This window comes from Mesoplodon bidens (genome assembly GCF_964165515.1).
Source record: "Mesoplodon bidens genome assembly, chromosome: 11".
Taxonomy (NCBI): Eukaryota; Metazoa; Chordata; class Mammalia; order Artiodactyla; family Ziphiidae; genus Mesoplodon; species Mesoplodon bidens.
The window spans coordinates 43,485,271-43,504,855 of NC_138167.1; the positions used below are offsets into that span (position 1 = coordinate 43,485,271).

At 52.4% G+C, this 19,585-nt stretch overlaps 1 protein-coding gene across 7 annotated transcripts; it reads left to right on the plus strand.

Moving 5' to 3' along the window:
- The first annotated feature begins 1,075 nt into the window (after positions 1 to 1,075).
- Positions 1,076 to 7,238, plus strand: SMUG1 (single-strand-selective monofunctional uracil-DNA glycosylase 1). Of its 7 annotated transcripts, none has more exons than XM_081249248.1 (4): positions 1,076 to 1,116; positions 1,773 to 1,848; positions 4,453 to 4,751; positions 5,788 to 7,238. In XM_081249248.1, the coding sequence occupies exons 2-4, from the start codon at positions 1,779 to 1,781 to the stop codon at positions 6,313 to 6,315; spliced, it is 897 nt and encodes a 298-aa protein (XP_081105374.1). In that variant the 5' UTR covers positions 1,076 to 1,116; positions 1,773 to 1,778; the 3' UTR covers positions 6,316 to 7,238. The 7 variants fall into 7 exon arrangements, with proteins under 7 accessions (XP_081105374.1, XP_081105379.1, XP_081105380.1 ...); XM_081249250.1 differs by having other exon boundaries at positions 1,093 to 1,116; positions 2,439 to 4,751; XM_081249249.1 differs by lacking the exon at positions 1,076 to 1,116 and adding an exon at positions 2,439 to 2,709 and having other exon boundaries at positions 1,127 to 1,848; positions 4,245 to 4,751.
- The last annotated feature ends 12,347 nt before the right edge of the window (positions 7,239 to 19,585 follow it).

Genomic DNA, 19,585 nt, shown 5'->3' on the forward strand with positions numbered 1-19,585 from the left:
CAAAGTCTTGCAAGGGTAGGGGTGGTTTGTCACCTGTGGTTCAGAGGGTCACTGCTCACAGTTCCCTGAAGCTCCTCCTGCATCCTTTAAGTTTTTGTCTGCTGGTAAGAGAGCAGGGGAGGCTAGGGAAGGGGATAGCATCCTTGTTCTCTCACCTCTTCCTGTTCTGGGATTCACTGGTCTCCACCTGCAGGGAGACTGCTTTCCCTGGTCTCAGTCATGGCTGTGCTGGAGTATTCAGGGCAGGGGGATGGCAGGAATCTACAAGATAACAGGCCTTATGGTGTTTACAGTCTAATGAAAATATTATAGTCAAGACACAGAAACAGATCCAGAGACAGGACAAGAACAAAGCTAGGAGTGGGACAGCTTTGGATATTAGTATTGGGTTGGGGAGGTGGGAGGGAATGAACTGTTAGATGAGGCCATGATATTGGTCTAGGAAGGTGTGCTGGACAGAGTATTTGAGGGGGAGGATTGGGAAGGATGGGAGGTCGTAGAGCTGGGTAGACAGCAGAGCAGAGTAGGGAGAGAACTGAGATGGTAAAGCCATGGAGACAGGGGCTTGGACAGTAATGGGGGATGCAAGAGTCTCAAAGTCATTACTAAGGAGTTGTTAGAGATGCCAGAAGTGCCTCCGTTGATGTTCTATATACAGTCCTTGGAGAGCTGCAAAGGAGAGGTCTCTTATACCTGGGGCAGAAGGAGGGCTAGAAATGGTCTGTAGCCATTGTTAATACCCTCAGGTGAGTTGAGAGACTGCGGATAGTTGAAGCTCCTTGATTGACAATCCCTTTGGGAAAAGTGTTGTGGATGAACTTTTGGAAAGGTGATGCCCTCTACGGCTAGAATCCAGGATCTCCAAGATCCTTACAGAGCTTGGCTTCTCACTTCTCAAGTCTTCAGGATTTAGCCCCGCTGTAAAGAATAAACTACAATCCCCAGCGTCACTTAGGGCTAATTTAGCACACCTTCCGGGAATTTGAGTATTTCCGGCGGAAGTGGCCGCAGCTACGCCAATCGCCTTCCCTAAACAAAGTAGACTACAATTCCCACAACCCTCTGCGCCCAGGGGCGGGGAAAAGGAACCGGAAGCCGGATGGGGCGCTGGACCAGGTAAGGAAGTGGGAGTCTGGCAACTTGGGGCGCTGGGGGCGGGCTGGGAGCTCCCTGGGCTCCCCGTGGGTGGCAGGAGGGGAGTCGGGATGTCTGTGTTTCGGGGCCCCTCGCTCCGTCAGGGGCTCGCCCGGCGCAGGGAGAGCCGAGCCCCTGGAGCCGCCCGGGGGGCCTGCGGAGACGAGGCTTTCCCGTCGGGCGGAGCCCGCGGGCGGAGGTCGAGATTTCTTGTGGAGCTTAGCCGTCAGCCCCCTCGGAAGTAGGAGGAGAGATGAAATGTTTCTGGGTCCATGCTCCATTATTATTATTGTTATCATTATTGGTTTAAGGATTTGCTGATTGTCCCTGTGGATTCCTGGAGTGCCCCCAAGGGACAGGGGAGTGGATAGTGTCTTGGATTCCTTCTGCACTTGCTGGGTTTAGTGTCAGAGAGCCTGGGTGGCCAGACGTATCAGTGGGTCACCCTCCATTTCCTTCGCACTTAATGTAATATGACACTGTCATTTAGAAAGTATCTGCCTTTCTTAAGTCTGTGGCCCTGGGTGACTTTAGATAGGACATCCAAGTTTCTCCTTTGGTGGGCTTTCATGGTGTTTTGTTCAGGACATTAAAGCTGGAATCACAGTGTATAACATTGTTTATCTGTCTTGTCACAGTCATTTATGAACCTGGCTTACATTTTATTCATTTTGGACTTCTTCCCCACCGGGAGACTACCACAGTGCCTATCATGTAAGAGACTCATAAATATTGAAAAGTATAAATGAGTTAACAGCTGGTGGTAGGTTGGATGGAATTTGTGATTTTTATTTCATAGAGAAGAGAGGTAAATGACTTAAGATAACTTAGAGATAAAACCAGAATTAGAATTTGAGTCAGTTGACACATAGCCTGCAGCTCTTGCCATCCGGTCAGGCTTTGAAATTCTGGAACACTGAAAATAAGACCTTGTCACTCTTTTGTGTACCCCCAGCCTTGCTGTCTTCAGCATGGGTCCCTAAAGATCAAAGGTAGGCTCAACTTAAGGCCTGAGAGAGGTCCCAGACTTGGAGCAGCCAATCTACTAATGTTGGCACTGTGTGGGGAGATGCAAAGCAAGGGCCCCTGAGACAATTGAGTTCTCCGCAGCTCCCTTCTCAGCTTTTGTTTGAGTTCAATTGGCCATGGGTAGCCACCCAGACAGATCAGTTAAAGACTTCTGAGATCAGTCTAGGGAAGGATTTCCTAAGTTTGGCCCTGATTTTTTTTTTAATTTTTATTTTATATTGGGGTATAGTTGACTTAAGATTTTTTTTTTTCTCTCTCTCTCCCACTTCCCCTAGGCTAGGTCAGAGAACAGGTTGATGGATCAAGCTGTTGTGTCAACCTTGAGGTCCCATCTCGGGGAAGAGGTTACTCTTGACCTGGGCAAGGGGTTGAGAGGGAGAAGAACCATGGTCCCTGCCCTGTGGGAGGCCCAGATGTGATGGAAACATGCCAGAGCCTGGCAAGCCCTCAGAAGCAAGCAGAGGGCAAAGCAGGCAGTTGAGCCTTGAGTGAACTCAGGATGTAGAAGTGGAGAGGAGTCCATCAGGAAAGGCTTCTTGGTAGAAGGTAGTTTTATTTATTTTTTAATTTATTTTGGCCGTGTTGCACAGCTTGCAGGATCTCAGTTCCCCAGTCAGGGATTGAACCTGGTCCCTGGCAATGAAAGCCCGGAATTCTAACCACTAGGCCACCAGGGAACTCCCAGAAGGTAGTTTTAAACAGGATTGAGAAAAGATGGTATGGATACAGCTGAGCAGGTGTTTGTTGACTGCCTAATAAAAGCTAGGACCTTGGAGCTATGGAGGAAAATTAAACAGGGTCTCCTCTCTGATCTGCCTCAGTCTAGCCTGGGAGGCCAGGTGTGAATTCATGAAGAAGCAACTAACCATGGTGATGTGCAGTGGTTCTCAGCCGTCACCAACAATCAGCATCACTTGAAGAAGCCTGTTTAAAATACAGATTCCCAGGCCTCACGCCAGCCATACTTGGGTTGGGCGAGGCTGGGAAGGTACAGCAAATGGTGCAGCGTCCCGAAGAGGGACGGCTTTACCAAAGGGATAGTTGAGCTGCATCTGGAAGGGGAGGTATGATTTGGTTGTGTGGAGGGGTAGGGGACTCACAGTCCTGCTTCACTGAAGGAGTCTGTGAAAAATTGGGTTTGTAGAAATAGTACGTGCAAGGTTTGGGGAGTTGAGGTAGGAAGGGCGTTTTGAAAGTGTGAATGGAAAGGTCAGTTTGGACCACTGGGTTTGCATGGCAGTGATTAGAAGGAAGATTGGAAGGAATGGCCTCTGTGGGTTACAGAGCTCGCTGGGGTGCACCCTCTTCCTCCTTCCCCCTTCCCTCTTTCTCATCCTCTTCCCTTCCCCTTTTACCTTCCCCGGGCCACCATTTACACACAATATCTCATTCCATTTCTTATATCAATATTTTTAAGTGGATATTGTTTTTCTTAGTATTTGGGTGAGGAGACCTGAGGCTCTGGCCATGGTTACCTAGCTTGTAGGAGTCTAATGTGAGTGTGGTAATCGTCTCACTCACCACTGAAGATTCTTGAACGTGGGCAAGAAGCTGGGCTGGGGTTGGGGGGTTGTAGAATTAGCAGGGTGGCCGATGGAACCGTCTAAGGTAAGATGGGTGTGGATGGTGATGCGCACAGCCTTGAGTCAGATGGTTTGGGTTCAAATCCCAGCTTCATTATTTGCTAAGTGAGTGACCCTGGGCAAGTTGCTTGATCTTGCTAAGCCTCAGTTCTCTCACCTGTAACATAGGAACAGTAACACCCACCTTGTGGGGTTGCTGTGCACATCAGTGAGGGGTACCTGGCACAGAGCAGTTGCTCACCACCTGGAAGCTCTTGTAATCAGCTCCGTAATTAGTCTCTGGGCTGTGGCTGTGCACCTGCATCCCATCCTTCAGCACGCTGGTTTCCAGGACACAGCCCCTCCTGGCTGGGCTTGTTTTAGGTGCTGAAAGTTTGCCATGTAAATATTTCTTGAAAACCTAGGCATGGCCTAGGAACCAGTGACTCAAAACCTGTCCCTGATGGAAAGGAGGTTTGGAGTGGGGGATGATTGGTGGTTATGGGTTGTGCTCACCAGGTAATATATGAAGAGGGAGGATACTTGAATCCAGAAGAGGAAGGGCCCTTCGTTACCAGGAGCTGAGATGAGTGAGGGCTTGCCTGGAGGTTGGGGGTGACTGACAGTCTCTTCTGAGCCCAGGAAGTGGTAGTAGGGGCCCTGGCCAGCCTGGACCCTCCCACGCTATGACTGGGGCTGTTGGGGCCCCTGTCCATCTCTTTTCTAGGTGACAGTGGCATGGCTGTGCCCCAGGCTTTCCCGCCGGGGCCCCTCCATGAGGGGGGTGCCCTGGTGGAGCCCCAGCCCTCCCCTCGAAGCTCGGCCGAGGGCTTCTTGGAGGAGGAGCTCCGGCTTAACGCTGAGCTGAAGCAGCTGCAGTTTTCTGAGCCTGTGGGCATCATCTACAATCCTGTGGAGTATGCGTGGGAGCCGCATCGCAGCTACGTGACCCGCTACTGCCAGGGGCCCAAGCAAGTGCTCTTCTTGGGCATGAACCCAGGACCCTTTGGCATGGCCCAGACTGGGGTAAAGAGGTCGGCTTCCCCTGTTGGGTGGAGGGGGAGGCTTCAGGGTGGATGCTGGGCCGCGCGTGCTGTGGGGAGCCTGTGCACGGCTGTGGACGTGTGTGGGCCCCCCCGCCCCACACACTGGCTCCTGTGGTCTCAGACACTCTCCCGGCCTCGCGGCCCCTAGTTAACCAAGCACATTAATGGTAGTTCCGCTTCCCCTGTGAGCTGTCCACTAATTGCCTCTGAGAGCCCTTCCTTCCGCCAGCCCCATCCTTTCCTTACCCTGCCGGATCTCCCCTCTCCCTAGAGCGTGCTTGGGGTCAGGAGAGGGACCAGGACTTATGGGGTCCGTGGGGAGACTGGTTGACCAGGGTGGGTAGGGAAGAGATGCAGGACTTTCCAGCAACCCGGGTTCTGCTTCTTAGCTTGAGGAGAGCTTCGGAACAGAGCAGACTCCAGGGCCTGCCTGCTTCCCTTTCAGACCTCCGGATGAGTGACTGCCCCTCAGTGGGGGTGCTCGGCAGGTGGGGGAGGGGAAGAGGCTTCAGGGCAGGAGGCTCAATCGCTTTTATTGATCCCAACTCGGGGCTGAAAGGTGATCCATGATGATCGATGGAAACGACAGCTTGAGGCCTGGGGCCGAGAGGGCGCCCAGAGAGCAGTGGTCAGCCCTGTCCCTGGGCCTCTTCTAGCTCTGGCTGCCTTTCTGTCTCGAGCCATCTCTCTGTCCCGCCCTGCTACCCGTCACGCCCTGTGTGGGACCACATATCCCCCATGCGTTTCCTGTACCTGGTCCCAAAGGCTCGTGGGGTAGAGGCAAACAAATAGATCCTCCTGGACCGCAAGCCACATGAACAATAGGAGAAAGAGGGACAGGCTCAAACCGAGGGCCAGGAAACCTTGTCTCAGGCTCTTGGGTGAAGGTGGTTGGAGTGGGGGGGTGAGTGGGGCGCAGCTAGATCCTCTTGGAGGGTGGAGAGGGGCTGGTTGGTTCAGAGCCCAGGCGTCAGGTCTCCAGTCTGAAGCCCTGGTGTGTCTCTCCTTCCCCACAGGTACCCTTTGGGGAAGTGAGTGTAGTCCGGGACTGGTTGGGCATTGGGGGGCCTGTGCAGACCCCTCCCCAAGAGCACCCCAAGCGACCAGTGCTGGGACTGGCGTGCCCTCAGTCCGAGGTGAGTGGTGCCCGGTTCTGGGGCTTTTTCCGCACCCTCTGTGGACAGCCCGAGGTCTTCTTCCGTCACTGTTTCGTCCACAACCTGTGTCCTCTGCTCCTCCTGGCTCCCAGCGGCCGCAACCTCACCCCCGCCGAGCTGCCGGCCAAGCAGCGAGAACAGCTCCTTGGGGTCTGTGACGCGGCCCTGTGCCGGCAGGTGCAGCTGCTAGGGGTGAGGCTGGTGGTGGGCGTGGGCCGCCTGGCCGAGCAGCGGGCGCGGCGAGCTCTGGCCGGCCTGATGCCTGAGGTCCAGGTGGAGGGGCTCCTGCACCCCTCCCCTCGCAGCCCTCAGGCCAACAAGGGCTGGGAGGTGGTGGCCAAGGAGAGACTGAACGAGCTGGGGCTGCTACCGCTGTTAACGAAGTGAGCGCCCCTGCGGCCGGCACAGGACGTGTTCAAGGTCCCCTGGGTCCTTCGGGGCAAGCAGATGGCTGCGCGCCTCCTGGACTGGAGCGACGAGGTCCCCCTCGGCTCCCTGGTTGCTGGGACCTGCCGCGGCAGTTTGGACACTACTCCTGCTTCCCCTCCCGATTCCTGCCCGCCTCACCTTCCTTTGAGCGTTGCTGCTTTGGTCTGTGGTACCCAGCTCCACAGAGAGCCAGCACCTGCAAACTGCTCCGCCTCAGTGTTTCCCTGGAGCCTCTCTTCGGCGGAGAGTGACCTGAACTGTGACTTCCGAGGTCATTTTTGCTGTTTTAGAGGAAAGATCCTGCCAGGATCCCCACCCGTCCTCCTAGAATGGCTTCCTTCAGCTCACCCCTTGCCTCACAGGGACCAGGACAAAGCGTGGGTCGTGGCTGCTGAGAGTGAGCTTCTGATGGGGGACTGAGGCTGCATGAGAGAGAGACAATTCAGTGTGGCAGCGTGGGAATGGCCAGAAGACCTGGATTTCCATGCCAGCTTTGAGACTTGTGCACTTTATGACTTTGGACAAGTTGCTTGACCTCTCCAAGCCTCAGGATCCTCGTCTATAAAATGGGGTCCCTGCCTCATGGGGCTGGTGTGGGGATTAACTGAGGTAACCCTTAAAAGTGCCTTGCGTACTGCCTGGCACGTGGGTGCTCATTACACCTTTTCTAGCTTTCTTGCCCCCAGGTTGGGGAGGCACTGCACTACACTACACAGGAAGCCCCTCTGACCCAAAGACCCGGGTTGGGGTAGGGGTCTGGGCCTCTGCCTGTAGCCTGAGTGACGGGCAGATTCTTGCCCCACCAGAGATGGACTAATGACTTTATGACAAACCCAGCCTGTGATGTTTCCATCTAAGCATTAAAAGCTCCTAAACCCTTTTGTGTTAGCTCTTTTTCCCTCCTGCATGTCAGGGGTAGAAGGTGGTAGTTTATATTTTCCCATTTCTTACCTCTTCCTGTTTGCAAAGGGTTCTCTTGGGTAGCCGGAGGTGGTATGAACAGTCTCTAATTGCCTTACCAAAGCTGCAGGGTCTCTATTAGGGGCCTGTCCAGTGGTTTGTCTGCTACTTGGGGCACTGTGATGGGTGGATGGGAGCCTGGTATCTCCAGCTGACTCATTTCTTACGTCTGCTGAATGGCTGCCCCTTTAGTAAGGGCTGGGAGAGTGAATTCAGTTGGGGGCAGAGACCAGCTTAATAAGGAACACATGGTTGGACTCTAGCTCCTAGGACAGGTCATCTCCAGCTCTCAAAATGAATAAGATTTTTTTTTTTTTTTTTTGCGGTACGTGGGCCTCTCACTGTTGTGGCCTCTCCCGTTGCAGAGCACAGGCTCCGGACGCACAGGCTCAGCGGCCATGCCTCACAGGCCCAGCTGCTCCGCAGCATGTGGGATCTTCCCAGACCAGGGCACGAACCCGTGTCCCCTGCAGCGGCAGGCGGACTCTCAACCACTGTGCCACCAGGGAAGCCCTCAAAATAAATAAGATTTTTAATATATGTCCCCCCCATTGTATAATAAATAATTTGAGTGGCCTCCATTCTTGGTTCTTGGGAGGGAGCCTCTAGATCCTCAGAATTTCCCAAGTGCTGGGAGTTTGTCGTCCATGGTGGGACCCTCAGACCACACTTGAGGTTATGCTGAAATTTGACTCGGGAGGGCTGACCATGCCCGAAAGACCAACAGTGTGATTAGAGGGCTGGGGCTTCAAGCCAGGTGATATCAGCCTGCCCTCCAGAGAGGGGAGGTGGGGCTGGAGGCTGAGCTCAGCCACGTGGTCAATGATTTCAATCACTTATGCCTGCATAATGAAACCCTAATAAAGACTCTGGACATGGAAGCTTCGGTGAGCTTCCTGGTTGGTGAACACATGGATGTGTCAGGAGGGTGATGTGTCCTGACTCTGGGAGAAAGGACGTGGAAACTGGGAGCCTGCCAGATCTTGCATTATGTGTCTCTTCATTTGGCTGGTCCTGATTTGTATCCTTTATAATAAAACCATAATTGTAAGTGGAGTGCTTTCCTGAGTTCTGTGTCATTCTAGCAAGTTATTGAGCCTGAGGAGGGTGTGGGAACCCTTGAATTTGTAGCCAGTTAGTCAGCAATGCAGGTGGCCTGGGGACCTCCAAACTTGAAGCTGGCATCTATAGTGAGGGCAGTCTTGTTGGGGGCTCTGCCCTTAAACCTGAGGGGTCTGTGCTAACTCTAGGTGGTTGGCATCCGAATTACATTACAGTTTTGCACCCCCATGTTCCTTAGACTCCTTTCCTCTCTTTCTAAGTAGTTATTGCCCCAGTTAGAGCACTAGAACTGGGCACTGGAATAATTGCACAGAGATAGGAGCCATTGTTCTCTTATTTAGCTAAGGTAGTCAGGGAGAGCTTTCTGGAGGAGGTGGCATTTCAGGTGGCTTTAGAGACTGGGAAAGTTTTGGAGAGCTTAGAGAAGAGCATTGTTCAAGGGCTGGCGAGTAGATTAATGTTGACTTGGCCCAGTTGGGAGAACAAGGTGGATAGCTAAGTTGGGGCCAGCTTGTGAAAGGTCTTGAATGCTAGACTGATCTTTGAGAATTTGAAGTCCAGTGAAGGAAGTGAGATGCACAGAACATGCACTTAAAACACCCAACAGATGGGGGATGGAGGGGCAAGCCATATAGGAGGCAGTGTAGGTGCAGTGGGGTCAGGAATGGGAAGGGAGGGGATTAGTGTGTAGGGAAGATGTCTCGGGGATAGAGTTGGTTGGGGTGAAAGCCTAGCATTGGGGTGAGAATCATGAGGTCGTGGAGGTAGGGTTGGGCAGTGCGTAGAGGTTCTTGAATAGTAGTGACCAAGATGATGACTTGAAGACTTAGATGTGGCAGAGTCACTGCTGGATCTGGCTTCTAGAGGGTTGTTGCCCTCAATTCTTGGGGTGCATCTTTTCAGGGAGAGGCTGAATAGGGTCCTGGGCCTGCTTTTTCCCAAGGGCACCATGTTAGTCTGCTAGGGCTTCCATAACAAAATGCCACAGACTGGGGGGCTTGAACAATTTATTTTCTCACAGTGCTGGAGGCTGGAAGTCCAAGATGCAGATGTCAGCAGGTTTGGTTTCCCCTGAGGCCTCTCTCCTGGGTGTGCAGGTGGCTGCCTTCTCGCTGTGTCCTCCCATGGCCTTTTCTCTGTGTGCACCTCCCTGGTATCTCTCTTCTTATAAGGACACCAGTCGTATTGGATTAAGGTGCCACCCACCCTTATGACCTCGTTTAACTTGGCTTCAATAGGAATTTGGGGGGGGTCACAATTAGTCCATAACAGGCACCTAAAATCATGTCACTGCTTTTTCTTCCCTGACCAATGTCAACCTCTAACAAATGGGTACTCCGTGCCTTTCCTCCAGTCTGGTCATGGGGGCTGGTGTGGTGGCTTGCTGGCTAATAGGCCTTAAAATACCAGACTGGCCCCTACCCCCAAATCCATTTTAGACCAGTTTCTTCAGTACAAATGAGAGTGTCCTTAAGGAGGGAAAGCTCATTGTTTTCTCCTGGGCCAAAGGGAATGGTGATGTCAGCTGCTACAAAACAATATTGGAAGGGAATTCCCCGGCAGACCAGTGGTTAGGACTCAGGTGCTTTCACTGCCCGGGCCGGGGTTTGATCCCTTGTCAGGGAACTAAGATCCTGCAAGCCGCACGGCGTGGCAACCCCCCACCCCCACCCCCACCCCCCACCACACACACACAATGTTGTGAAAAGTATTTTAAAGCCAAATTGAAGTGATTTGGGATAGTCAAGAGTTTTGCAGTCTGATATGTTGGCCACTAGCCATATGTGACTGTTTAATTAAAATTAAGCAAAATTAAAAATTCAACTCTTGAGTCACTTGCCATATTTCAAGTGCTCAATAGCCACACATGGCTAGTGGCTACTGATTGGATGATGCAGATACAGAACATTCCATCCTCTTGGAAGGTTCTGTTGGATATAATGTGAATCAATTCACCTGTAGAGGTTTTAAAAAAGGCAAGTGTCCCAGCTCCACTTTAAGAGATGTTGATTAGGGAGGTCTGAAGTATAGCCTCACATCTGTTTTTCTCTGTGCTGTGGATATGCAGCCAAGGTGAAGACAGGATTGCACTGGATGCCCTGAAGGCAAGGAGAGGGCCTCATATTCCTTTCCCCGTATGTAACCCCACACCTGGCACAAAGTAGGTGTCCAGGACGAAGGCACATCTGGGTGCTCACATCTGGGTTTGGAGATCTACCCCAGGGTGCCCATCCAGTAACATGAGCATCTCCAGAGTTTGTTGTGTTTGCCCAGTGATGGTGACGCGAATTCTGGTTCAGAGGAGTGATGGGGTCTTCAAGGTCCCACTCCAACATGTATGCACGCGCACACACACGCACACAATTACACACACTCAACTTGATAGAAACCAAGCTGTGCTTGGGGTGGGAGTGCTTCTGAGACTGCAGGATGGAGTGTGTTGGGGAGGAAAGGGGCTCTTCCTGTTTTTTTTCCTTACTGAAACAGGATGGCCTAAAGCAAGATTGAGTCTTTTTTTTTAATTAATTAATTTATTTATTTATTTATTTATGGCTGCGTTGGGTCTTCATTGCTGCACGCGGGCTTTCTCTAGTTGTGGCGAGCGGAGGCTACTCTTCTTTGTGGTGCACGGGCTTCTCATTGCGGTGGCTTCTCTTGTTGCGGAGCACGGGCTCTAGGCGTGTGGGCTTCAGTAGTTGTGGCTCGTGGGCTCTAGAGCACAGGCTCAGTAGTTGTGGCACACGGGTTTAGTTGCTCGGCGGCATGTGGGATCTTCCCGGACTAGGGATTAGAACCCATGTCCCCTGCACTGGCAGGCGGATTCTCAACCACTGAGCCACCAGCGAAGACCCAAGATTGAGTCTTGAGTTTGACCACTGTGTGGTCCTTGACTTTCCTTTCCCAGTTTGACAAACACTTATTAATGTCTGCTATGTGCCATGCCCCACGCTAGACACTGTAGTGAGTGACAGAGGTGAATTAGATGATTCTTTGCCCTCATGTTGCTCACTGTCTGGTGCTGGGAGATACAAGCATATAATTATAGTATAAATCAAATGGAAAACATGCTGTGAGCAAGTTCTAAACACAGTGATCTGGGCACACTGACTGAGGAAGGGATTAGCCCTCAGTGTGGATAGGAGGCTGTGTGCCACTGAAAGAGGGCAATGATTGGAAAGTTCTTCTCTCATCACTTGCTCAATCTTGCCACCTCCATGGCATGGGTGTTCAGAAAAGGAGAACACCCAGTGGTGTCAGATTGCCCCAAGAATTTCTCAGCCCCAACTGCAAGGTTGGGGGGGGGGCTCAGGGGCCAGGATTGGCTGGAACCAGGTGTTGGGTGTGGCTCTATGGGAGATGGGAAATGGGGCTTCCTTTTTGATCTCTTGTTCTGTGAACCTCTGGGATGGAAAACAGCAATACGTGTGTCACGGGGTGTCCAGGTGCTGAAGCAAAAAAGGCCAGAAACTCAGCCTGGGCATTGCCGGGCAGAGAAGATGAGTGGAATGGAGGGAGGGAATAGAGATTGTGGCCCAGCCCAGACTAGGCCTCAATTCTCCAAATATTCCTGTTTGGGAAGATGTAGGCCAGCTGTTTTCTATTTTTTCCTAATGCCCGAAAGAAGGAAATAATTTCAGTTGGAGCATAAGACATTGAGGTTAGACACATGGATAAACGTCCCAGCTATGACCATCAGGTGATACAGAAATAAATTGCTCTGGGGGAGGCTGAATTGCTTTCTTCTTCAGAGGTCTTTATGCCAGCCTGGCCCCAGCCCAAGCTTACCAGTCAAGGTTGAATTATGTATTTGGGGAAACTTTCTCTCCCTTTTTCTTTTCTCTCTCCTTGTTTTGGCCTTCATTCTGTCAAAAACAAAACAAACAAAACAACTGCAATAGAATTTTCCTGCACATCTTCTTGCCTGTTCTTCTGCCCCTAACTCCTCCTCAAGGATCTCAGCCTGATGTCAGTCTCTACGCCCAGCTCACAGAGGGGGTGGCCGAGAGCCCAGAACAGTCCTCCATGGTGGCCTGCGCCAAGCTGGGTTGCCATTTCCATTTTCATTAATTGAAGCATCTTGACCCTGATCATTTCAGGCCAGCAGTTTCCTGTCGACTGGTTGGGAGTGTGTGGGGGACATACCTCAGCAGGTCATTTTGTCCTTCCATCTACCTTGATGGTGCTGACTCCTGGTCCAGGCTGCAGAAATGGGTCTCTCATTGCAGTTGATAGGGGAGAAGCCCAGTCTCACCCCTTGGGATCTCAAACTTTGTCTTCTGAGGAGGGCCTTCCCGGTGTTTACCCTCAAGCCTACCTGTTGTGATTTTGGCTCAGTTTTGTTTCTTTGTTCGGTTTTAAGAAACTTGATGACTGATGCAGTTGCCTCTCAGAACCTCATCCGATGATGCTTTCTGCTGTGCACTGGGAGAGGAACAAGTCTTTGAAGAAAGGGTTTGCCTTCCAACCGTGGAAAGGCACCGCAGTGGAGCGATTGGGGTGTGATGGTGGCTCTGAGTGTGAGAGTGAATGTGCGTTTTACTCCTTACCTAGCTTTAGGAAGGTCTATGAAAGTCACTGAGTTAGCAAGATCTTGCCCCCCTGTGTGGTCGTGTCACTTCGTAAGAACCATTCTAAGGGGAACGGTGATGTGTTCCCTACAGAGCGCGGGTCTCCAGTGTATTACATGCATTTGTGTACTTTTGTGATCCCTGGGGATCTTCTTTGTCTCTGCATTTTGAAAAATCTCCCAGATGGACACTCGTGTAATTCAGTGTGACCCATTTTTGCTGCCATTGGGTCTCTGTGTGTCTGGAGTCTTTTTGTGTAGCCCCTGCCTTTTCACGCATCTTCTGGGGACTTGTGTCTTTCTGAGTGTCCTCTGGCTCCGTTTGGGAGGAGGGAACAGAAGAAGGACCCCAAACGCGGAGGGGAGCCGTCGGGCTGGGGGAGGAGGTAGGGAGGGGGTGCGCTGCAATCTGTGACTCGGAAAACAGATTTGTGGTGGAGGCAGCAGCCCCTGTGCGCGGCGTGTGCGGGGCGGGGGCGGGGGCCGCTCTGGCCCCCAGCTCCTCCGCAATCCAATTAAATAACATTTAAATGCATAACCAGCCCGCGCGGCGATGAGGCTGGAGATTGGAGCGGGTGCGGCGGCGGGCCGCGTGGGCAGCGTTTTGTGGAGCTCAGCGATTCTGGCGGCAATTTCCCCGCTCGGCGCGGCTTTTACGAGCCGGCTCCCGGCGCCCGCCCCGCGCCCGCCGCTTCCCGCCACTCCCGCCTCCGCTCTTTCTTCTCTCTCGCCTTCCTTGCAGCCTTCTGGTCTGTCCGTGCATCTCTCCATCTCTTTGGGTAGCCTCTGCCGCCGTCCCTCCCCGCCTGTAGTGGTCTTGCTCCTGCGTCTCTGTCTCTTTCCTCTGGTCTGTCTCTGTCCGTCTGTCTGTCTTTGGGGGTCAGACTCTCTGTCGCACCCCCTGTCTCCAGCTCCTGACGTCTGTCGGCTCTTGCTTCTCTCCCCATTTCTGCTTCTGAGTGTGACCCCCATTTTTTGGCCGATGCCCTCTCGGCATCCCTCTAGATCACCATCTCATTACGGCTTCTGATTCTCTTTGCTTGTTTCCTTGTCTCTCTGGCCTCTGCAGCCTCCCACCCCCAAAGCCTGCCCCACAAGTCTACTGGCCTTCCCCCACGACTTGGAGGCCCGTGGCCGGGCTGTTCTGGCCTCATCACACCAGCCTTCACGCCTCAGCCTGCCTCCAGTGTGTGCTAATGGGGCCCTGATGATTGGGAGTAGCAAGGCAGGGCCGAGGAGGGAAAGTAAGCAGAGGTTAAGAAGAGGGGGGGAGCGGTGATGGACTTGATGGGCTCAGGCCCAGCAGGACGGTGGTGGAGATAAGTGTGTCTGCGTGAATGATTGGATGAGACCGTTCTTCCCCACATCCCCTGGGAGCAGAGCAGAGAGGGTTGTCCCGTTCAGCGTCAGGGGAGTGAGGTGCTTCCTTTTCAGGAGGTCCACGAGTCCTGGAGGGCTGTGATGCCATTGGAGCTTGAGGCTCTCCTGAGGGTGGGATGGAGAGTGGGGTGCTTACTGAGGAACCAGGGTGGAGCAAGTTCCCTATAAGGAGGAAGACAGAGAAAGCAAGATGAACCATTTTGTTTCTTGTGTGGGACCAGACTCCATTATCATCTCCTCTTCCTCCTCATTCCCTTTCTTATCCCTGCTCAGGCCCCCAGCATATGGAGCCTGCCATTTACCAGATGCTATGGGCCCATGCAGATTTCTGGGGGAAGAGCATTCCTGACAAAGAGAACAGCAAGGGCAAAGGCCCTGATGCGAGCGTGTCTACTGCTGGAGAACAGTGATGAGGCTGATACAGCTGGAGCAGAGAGAATAAGGGAGAGAGTGAATGGTGGGACTGAGAGGTAATGGGAACCAGATCACGTGGGGACTAATAACCCCCGTGAGGCTTTAGCTTTAGCTCTGAGTAAGATGGAGAGTCACTGGAAGGTTTGGAGCAGGGCAGAAGGTTTGACATGATCTGCCTTGTATTTGTATAGAAAATTCTTACTGTTCTGTTGAGACTCGATTGAGAAAACAAGGGCGGTGGGGGAGGGGGACCAGGCAGGAGCCTATTGCAGTACCAGGTAAGAGATGATGGTGGCCTGGACCAGGGAGGTGGCAGTGAAGGCAGTGATGAGTGGTCAAATTCTGGATGTACTTTTCAGAGAGCCCAGTGATTTGCTGATGGGCTAGATGGAGGGTGTGAGAGAAAGAGGGGAATCAGCATGAGACCAAGGGATTTAGCCTGAGTGACCAGAACCATGGAGATTTGGGGAATACTGCAGGAGGAGCTGGTCTGGGGGGAGTCAGTTTGGACATGTTAGGTTTGAGATGCCTGTTAAGCAACCAAGTGGAGGCGTCTGGTACGCAGAGGGATGTACAGGTCTGGGTTTCCTGGTGAAGTCCAGGCTGGAGATATAAATTTGGGGTCATCAGTGTCATTGAATGAGATCCCCTAAGGAGTGAGAACAGATAGAAAATAAAGGGCATCCAATGACTGAGTCCAAGCATTTCAATATTTAGAAGTTATGGAGTTGCAAAAACTCCCTCAAAATGCTGAGACAGCTCAGCAAGGAAAATTTGAGCATGGCATGTGTGGGGCTCTTGGCTTGATCATTTTTCTTCATTCCCAGCTACCCTGGTGGGTGAACTCTCATTGACCCATATCTAGATGGTTCCAACCCACTCTCTGGGTCTTGGCTTCATTCCCCTCCAGACTGCCCACCTCATGCCACCTCTGCTCAACGACCTACAGTGGCTCCCGAAGCTCAGCATTCTGGTCTTAGAGCCAAGGAAAGAGGATTGGGGTGAGAAAGGACTGAAGATCTGAGACCCTGAGAGACAGTGACTTGCCCAAGGTCCCTCTGCCAGTAGGTGGTCAGGGCTCCCAAGACACAGTTGAGTGCTCTTTATACCACCCTACCCTGCCTTTTCAGTCACTTCTCAACAATCAACAAATGTTTACTGAGTACCTGATTAAACCCACCATGTGCAGAGTATCCTAAGACCCTAAGGGATCCAGTGGAAACAGATGATGCAATTCTTGCCCTCGAGAAGCTTGAACTAAGGACCCCTGAATAGTTGTTCCCTTCTTTTCCCATCTCTTCACTCTCATTCCTTATGACTTCCCAACATGGACTCTCTTCTTCCCCACTCTATGCCCTAGGTCTTTCCTTCCCTCCAAACCTTGCCCCAACCCTTTCTTCTGGAGCCCTTTCCAGATCACCTTGGATTACCCTGATCTGACAGGTAGCTCAGGCCCATCTTCGTTAACTCTCCTTCCCTCGCTTCTCATACTGAATCCATATGCAAGTTCTATCAGCTTTATCATCCAAGGAGATCCCAGATCTGACCACATCTCACAATCTCCACTTGTACAATTCTAGCCAAGACACCGGCTTGCCTGCACTGCTGAGCACAGGGACCCCTGATGGGCCTCCCTAGAGTTCACTCCCCACACCGCAGTCCCTTTCACCTGGAGCCCCACCCCGTCTCCTGAGTCTGTGTGCTTCTTACTATCCCTACGCCCTTCCAAACAGTCCCCCTGCCGTGGACACTTCTCCTCCGGGTGTGACCTATCTTCTCCCCTCTCAGCCCCTGGGGTGGAGGGTGCTGGAGTACTGGGGCTGTCCTTCGTTCATGGACCACTGAGGACCCCTGTTGTGGGAGGCCATCTGCCTGGAGTTGGGATGGGGCACATCCTGGAGGGGGCACTCAACAGGGAGCTTGGGAAGTAAGAGCGAGTGTGTCTCTGCAGTGGCCGGCAGGGGTGGTTCCGAGAGACTGTTGTAGACTCACGTTTCCTCATTTCCATCCTCCGTTTCTTCCCACTCAGCATTCTCCCTCGTTCTCATCACTCTTTCCCTTCCATCTCACTGACTGATTCTCTGTCTTTGTATTGGGAAGTGGGAGGGATCCCTCCCACCAGCCTCAGGGTCTTGAGAGAGTCTCCAGTGGAATGCACCCCTGTTCCTGATCTAAGCCCCCCAACCCTGCAGAGCTGGGACAACCAGCTGGGGAACACTGATCTCACCCCCTCCAGCCTGTGCACCCGGGGCTGAATCATTCACCATTTCCTCCCCAATGCCTAGCACCACACTTTGCACCCAGTAGGTGCTTATTAAATATTTATTGAAAGGATAAATGAATGAACAGCTGAAGCATTCAGCTTCCCTGTTGGGCCCTGGGCCTAGCTTTTCTGGTTCTTTAAATGAGTTCTTTCAAACTTTAATGTATACACAAACCACCTGGGAATCTTGCTGAACTGAAGGATTGGATTGACCAGTCTGGGCTGGGGCCGGAGAGTTGGCATTTCTAGCGCATTTTCAGCGATGATTTTGCTGCTGGTTCTCAGATCACATTCTGAGTAGCAAAGCTCTAAGGGGAGGTGTCTCTCAGGCAGAAGGAAGCCCCCGTCTAATTGAAAGAGAGAATGATGACGATTGCAAGGGACTGAGAGAGAGTGACAGAGAGAGGAGCCAGAGGAAGAAAGGAAACCCTCCACTGCTGGTCTAACGGCCCCTAGAGCCCCTCAGCAGTGCCCATCCCAATGGTCTCAGGAAGCCTAGAAGCACCTGTAACGTCTCCCGCAGCAGCCTCCGTCTCCCCAGGGTCCTACCCTGACTTGGGGTAATGGGGCTCTAGAGACATCTGCCACCTCTGCGTCCCTGATTGGCCTCCTTATTTCTGAGACCACTGTGAGTCCCAGGAAAGAAAGCTCAGCTGGGAACAGGTTTGGAGTTTTCACTCAATTCCACGAACATTCCCCAGACTGCCTCTCAGTACCAGGCACACGGGTGAACAAGAGCCAGGAGGCCCGTCTAGTGGGCAGGGAGACAGCTTGCATGAGTGAAAGAAGGTGGGGTTTGCATTTGCCCTGGAGGAGGATGGGGAGAGCTTTGATGAGCCTATGGGAGCTCCAGGAAGTGGTGGAGAGGGCATTCCAGGCAACATGGGCTGGAAGCAGGATGGTTCAGGGCATGGTCCTTGAAGCACATGGGGATCAGTAGCTGGGGAGAGGGGAGGTGATGGAGGAAGGAGAAACTGTAGGAGCTCAGTATGGGTCTGTATTAAGGAGGGCTCTAAATGTTGGTCTGAGGAATCAGCTCTGTGGCATGAAGTCAGGTTTATTCTGCATGCATTAGAGAGCCGTGGAAGGCAGGTCTGTGTATTGGAAGAGGTGCTTGGAGGAAAGGCTTTGCCATCTCTTGGTTTACCTGGCCTACCAGGGAGGAACTGTGCTCTGTGAGTTGTCTTGTTCATCTCTGGAGGCTTGGTCAGGCTCTGAAGGTGACAGTGGTGCCTGGTTTGGGAGGAGCTGGGGGTGGTGGTGTTTTTTTTCCCCCACTGTGGGAAAGAGCTAATTTTGTTCTGTGGGAATTTTAATGATCTTCTGTCCTAACTCCAGGTTCTTTTACCCAGGAGTCCCTGATGAGGACAAACTATGCTTCAGGAAAGGGAGCGGGAGGGGAAAAAGGAGGCCAGTTTTCCATGGTGGCTGAGCAGGTGAAGCGTGCGTGCTCCGAGCTGGTGAATGCTCAGATCCACCTACCTGCCCAGGACTGTGCTTCATTCTTAAGCCACACCAGCCATTCACAACCCCTCGAAGCATTTTAAGACATTGGAGTGGGCGTATCACCAGTGCCATATACTTAGGTACCTCCAGCGCTGGCCAGGCCAGGTGTCAGCCTTCCTAAGAACCAGCTTTTCAGTTTAACACGTATGTATGTCATCCACAGACACGTGTGGGTGTAGGCCCTGTTTTGCTGGCTGCTGGGGAAGGGGTGGCATCTTTGTGATTGTGGAAGGGTACCCCCCTCCTCGCACAGATCTGGGGTTTTCCCTGACAGGGGTCCATGTCTTTCCTCCCTGCATGCCCCTGCCCTCTGTCACTCTCACCTATGCTCACCTTTCCCGCAGGCTGGAAATTGTGCCAACACGGAGGGCAGATTTTGTTTCTGTGGGAGAGCATGGAATATTATTTTCATCTGATTTATTTTCACTCCTGATGATCCCCACGCTGATGTGCTAACAAGCAGGAGCAGCCAGGAGCAGCCGTCATCAGCGTGGTGTGCAAGGTGGACGGATTCACGGGCCGGCAGGAGCCTCACCCCAAATAGGCCGCTCCGGAAAGGGCTCAGGGGCAGGAAACCAAGGGCTGCCACTGACACACCCCAGCCTCGGTTTCTCAGTTCTGGGACAATGTTGTGTGGGCCCGTCCTCTCCCTGCGTCCCACGGCCTCTGACCTTTGCAGTCCTCACTGCTCTCCACCTCATTCAGCCCAGAGTCCTGTCAGTTCTTCTACGCCAACTGCACCCAGCGCATCTCAGGTAAAACCTCCTTGAACTTGTAGAGTGAAAAGCCCATGTCCTTGGTGTTGATCACGTCTTTGATCTGTGGCACACAGTGGGTGCTGAGTTCATGACCAATGAACAGGTGAAGGGATTCTGGTGGAGGCGAGGAGGACTTTAGCTACTCCCTGGTTTCATTTATTTTCAGTGTTCAAGAGCTGAGGGCTAAGTTTTTGTTTCCTCGGTGGTAATTCTCCAACCTTAGGTTTCCTTTTTGGGGGACATTCTCTCACCCCGACTTGTTGATCTTGTCTTACTCTTTCATGTGTTTTTTTTTAAAACAGTTTTTAAAATTTTATT

Coding starts and splice junctions, on each gene's coding strand:
- SMUG1 (XM_081249248.1), top strand. CDS start 1,779: ATGAACCTGGCTTACATTTTATTCATTTTGGACTTCTTCCCCACCGGG. Junction 1,849..4,452: donor ACTACCACAGTGCCTATCAT/GTAAGAGACTCA, acceptor TCTCTTTTCTAG/GTGACAGTGGCATGGCTGTG. Junction 4,752..5,787: donor TTGGCATGGCCCAGACTGGG/GTAAAGAGGTCG, acceptor CCTTCCCCACAG/GTACCCTTTGGGGAAGTGAG.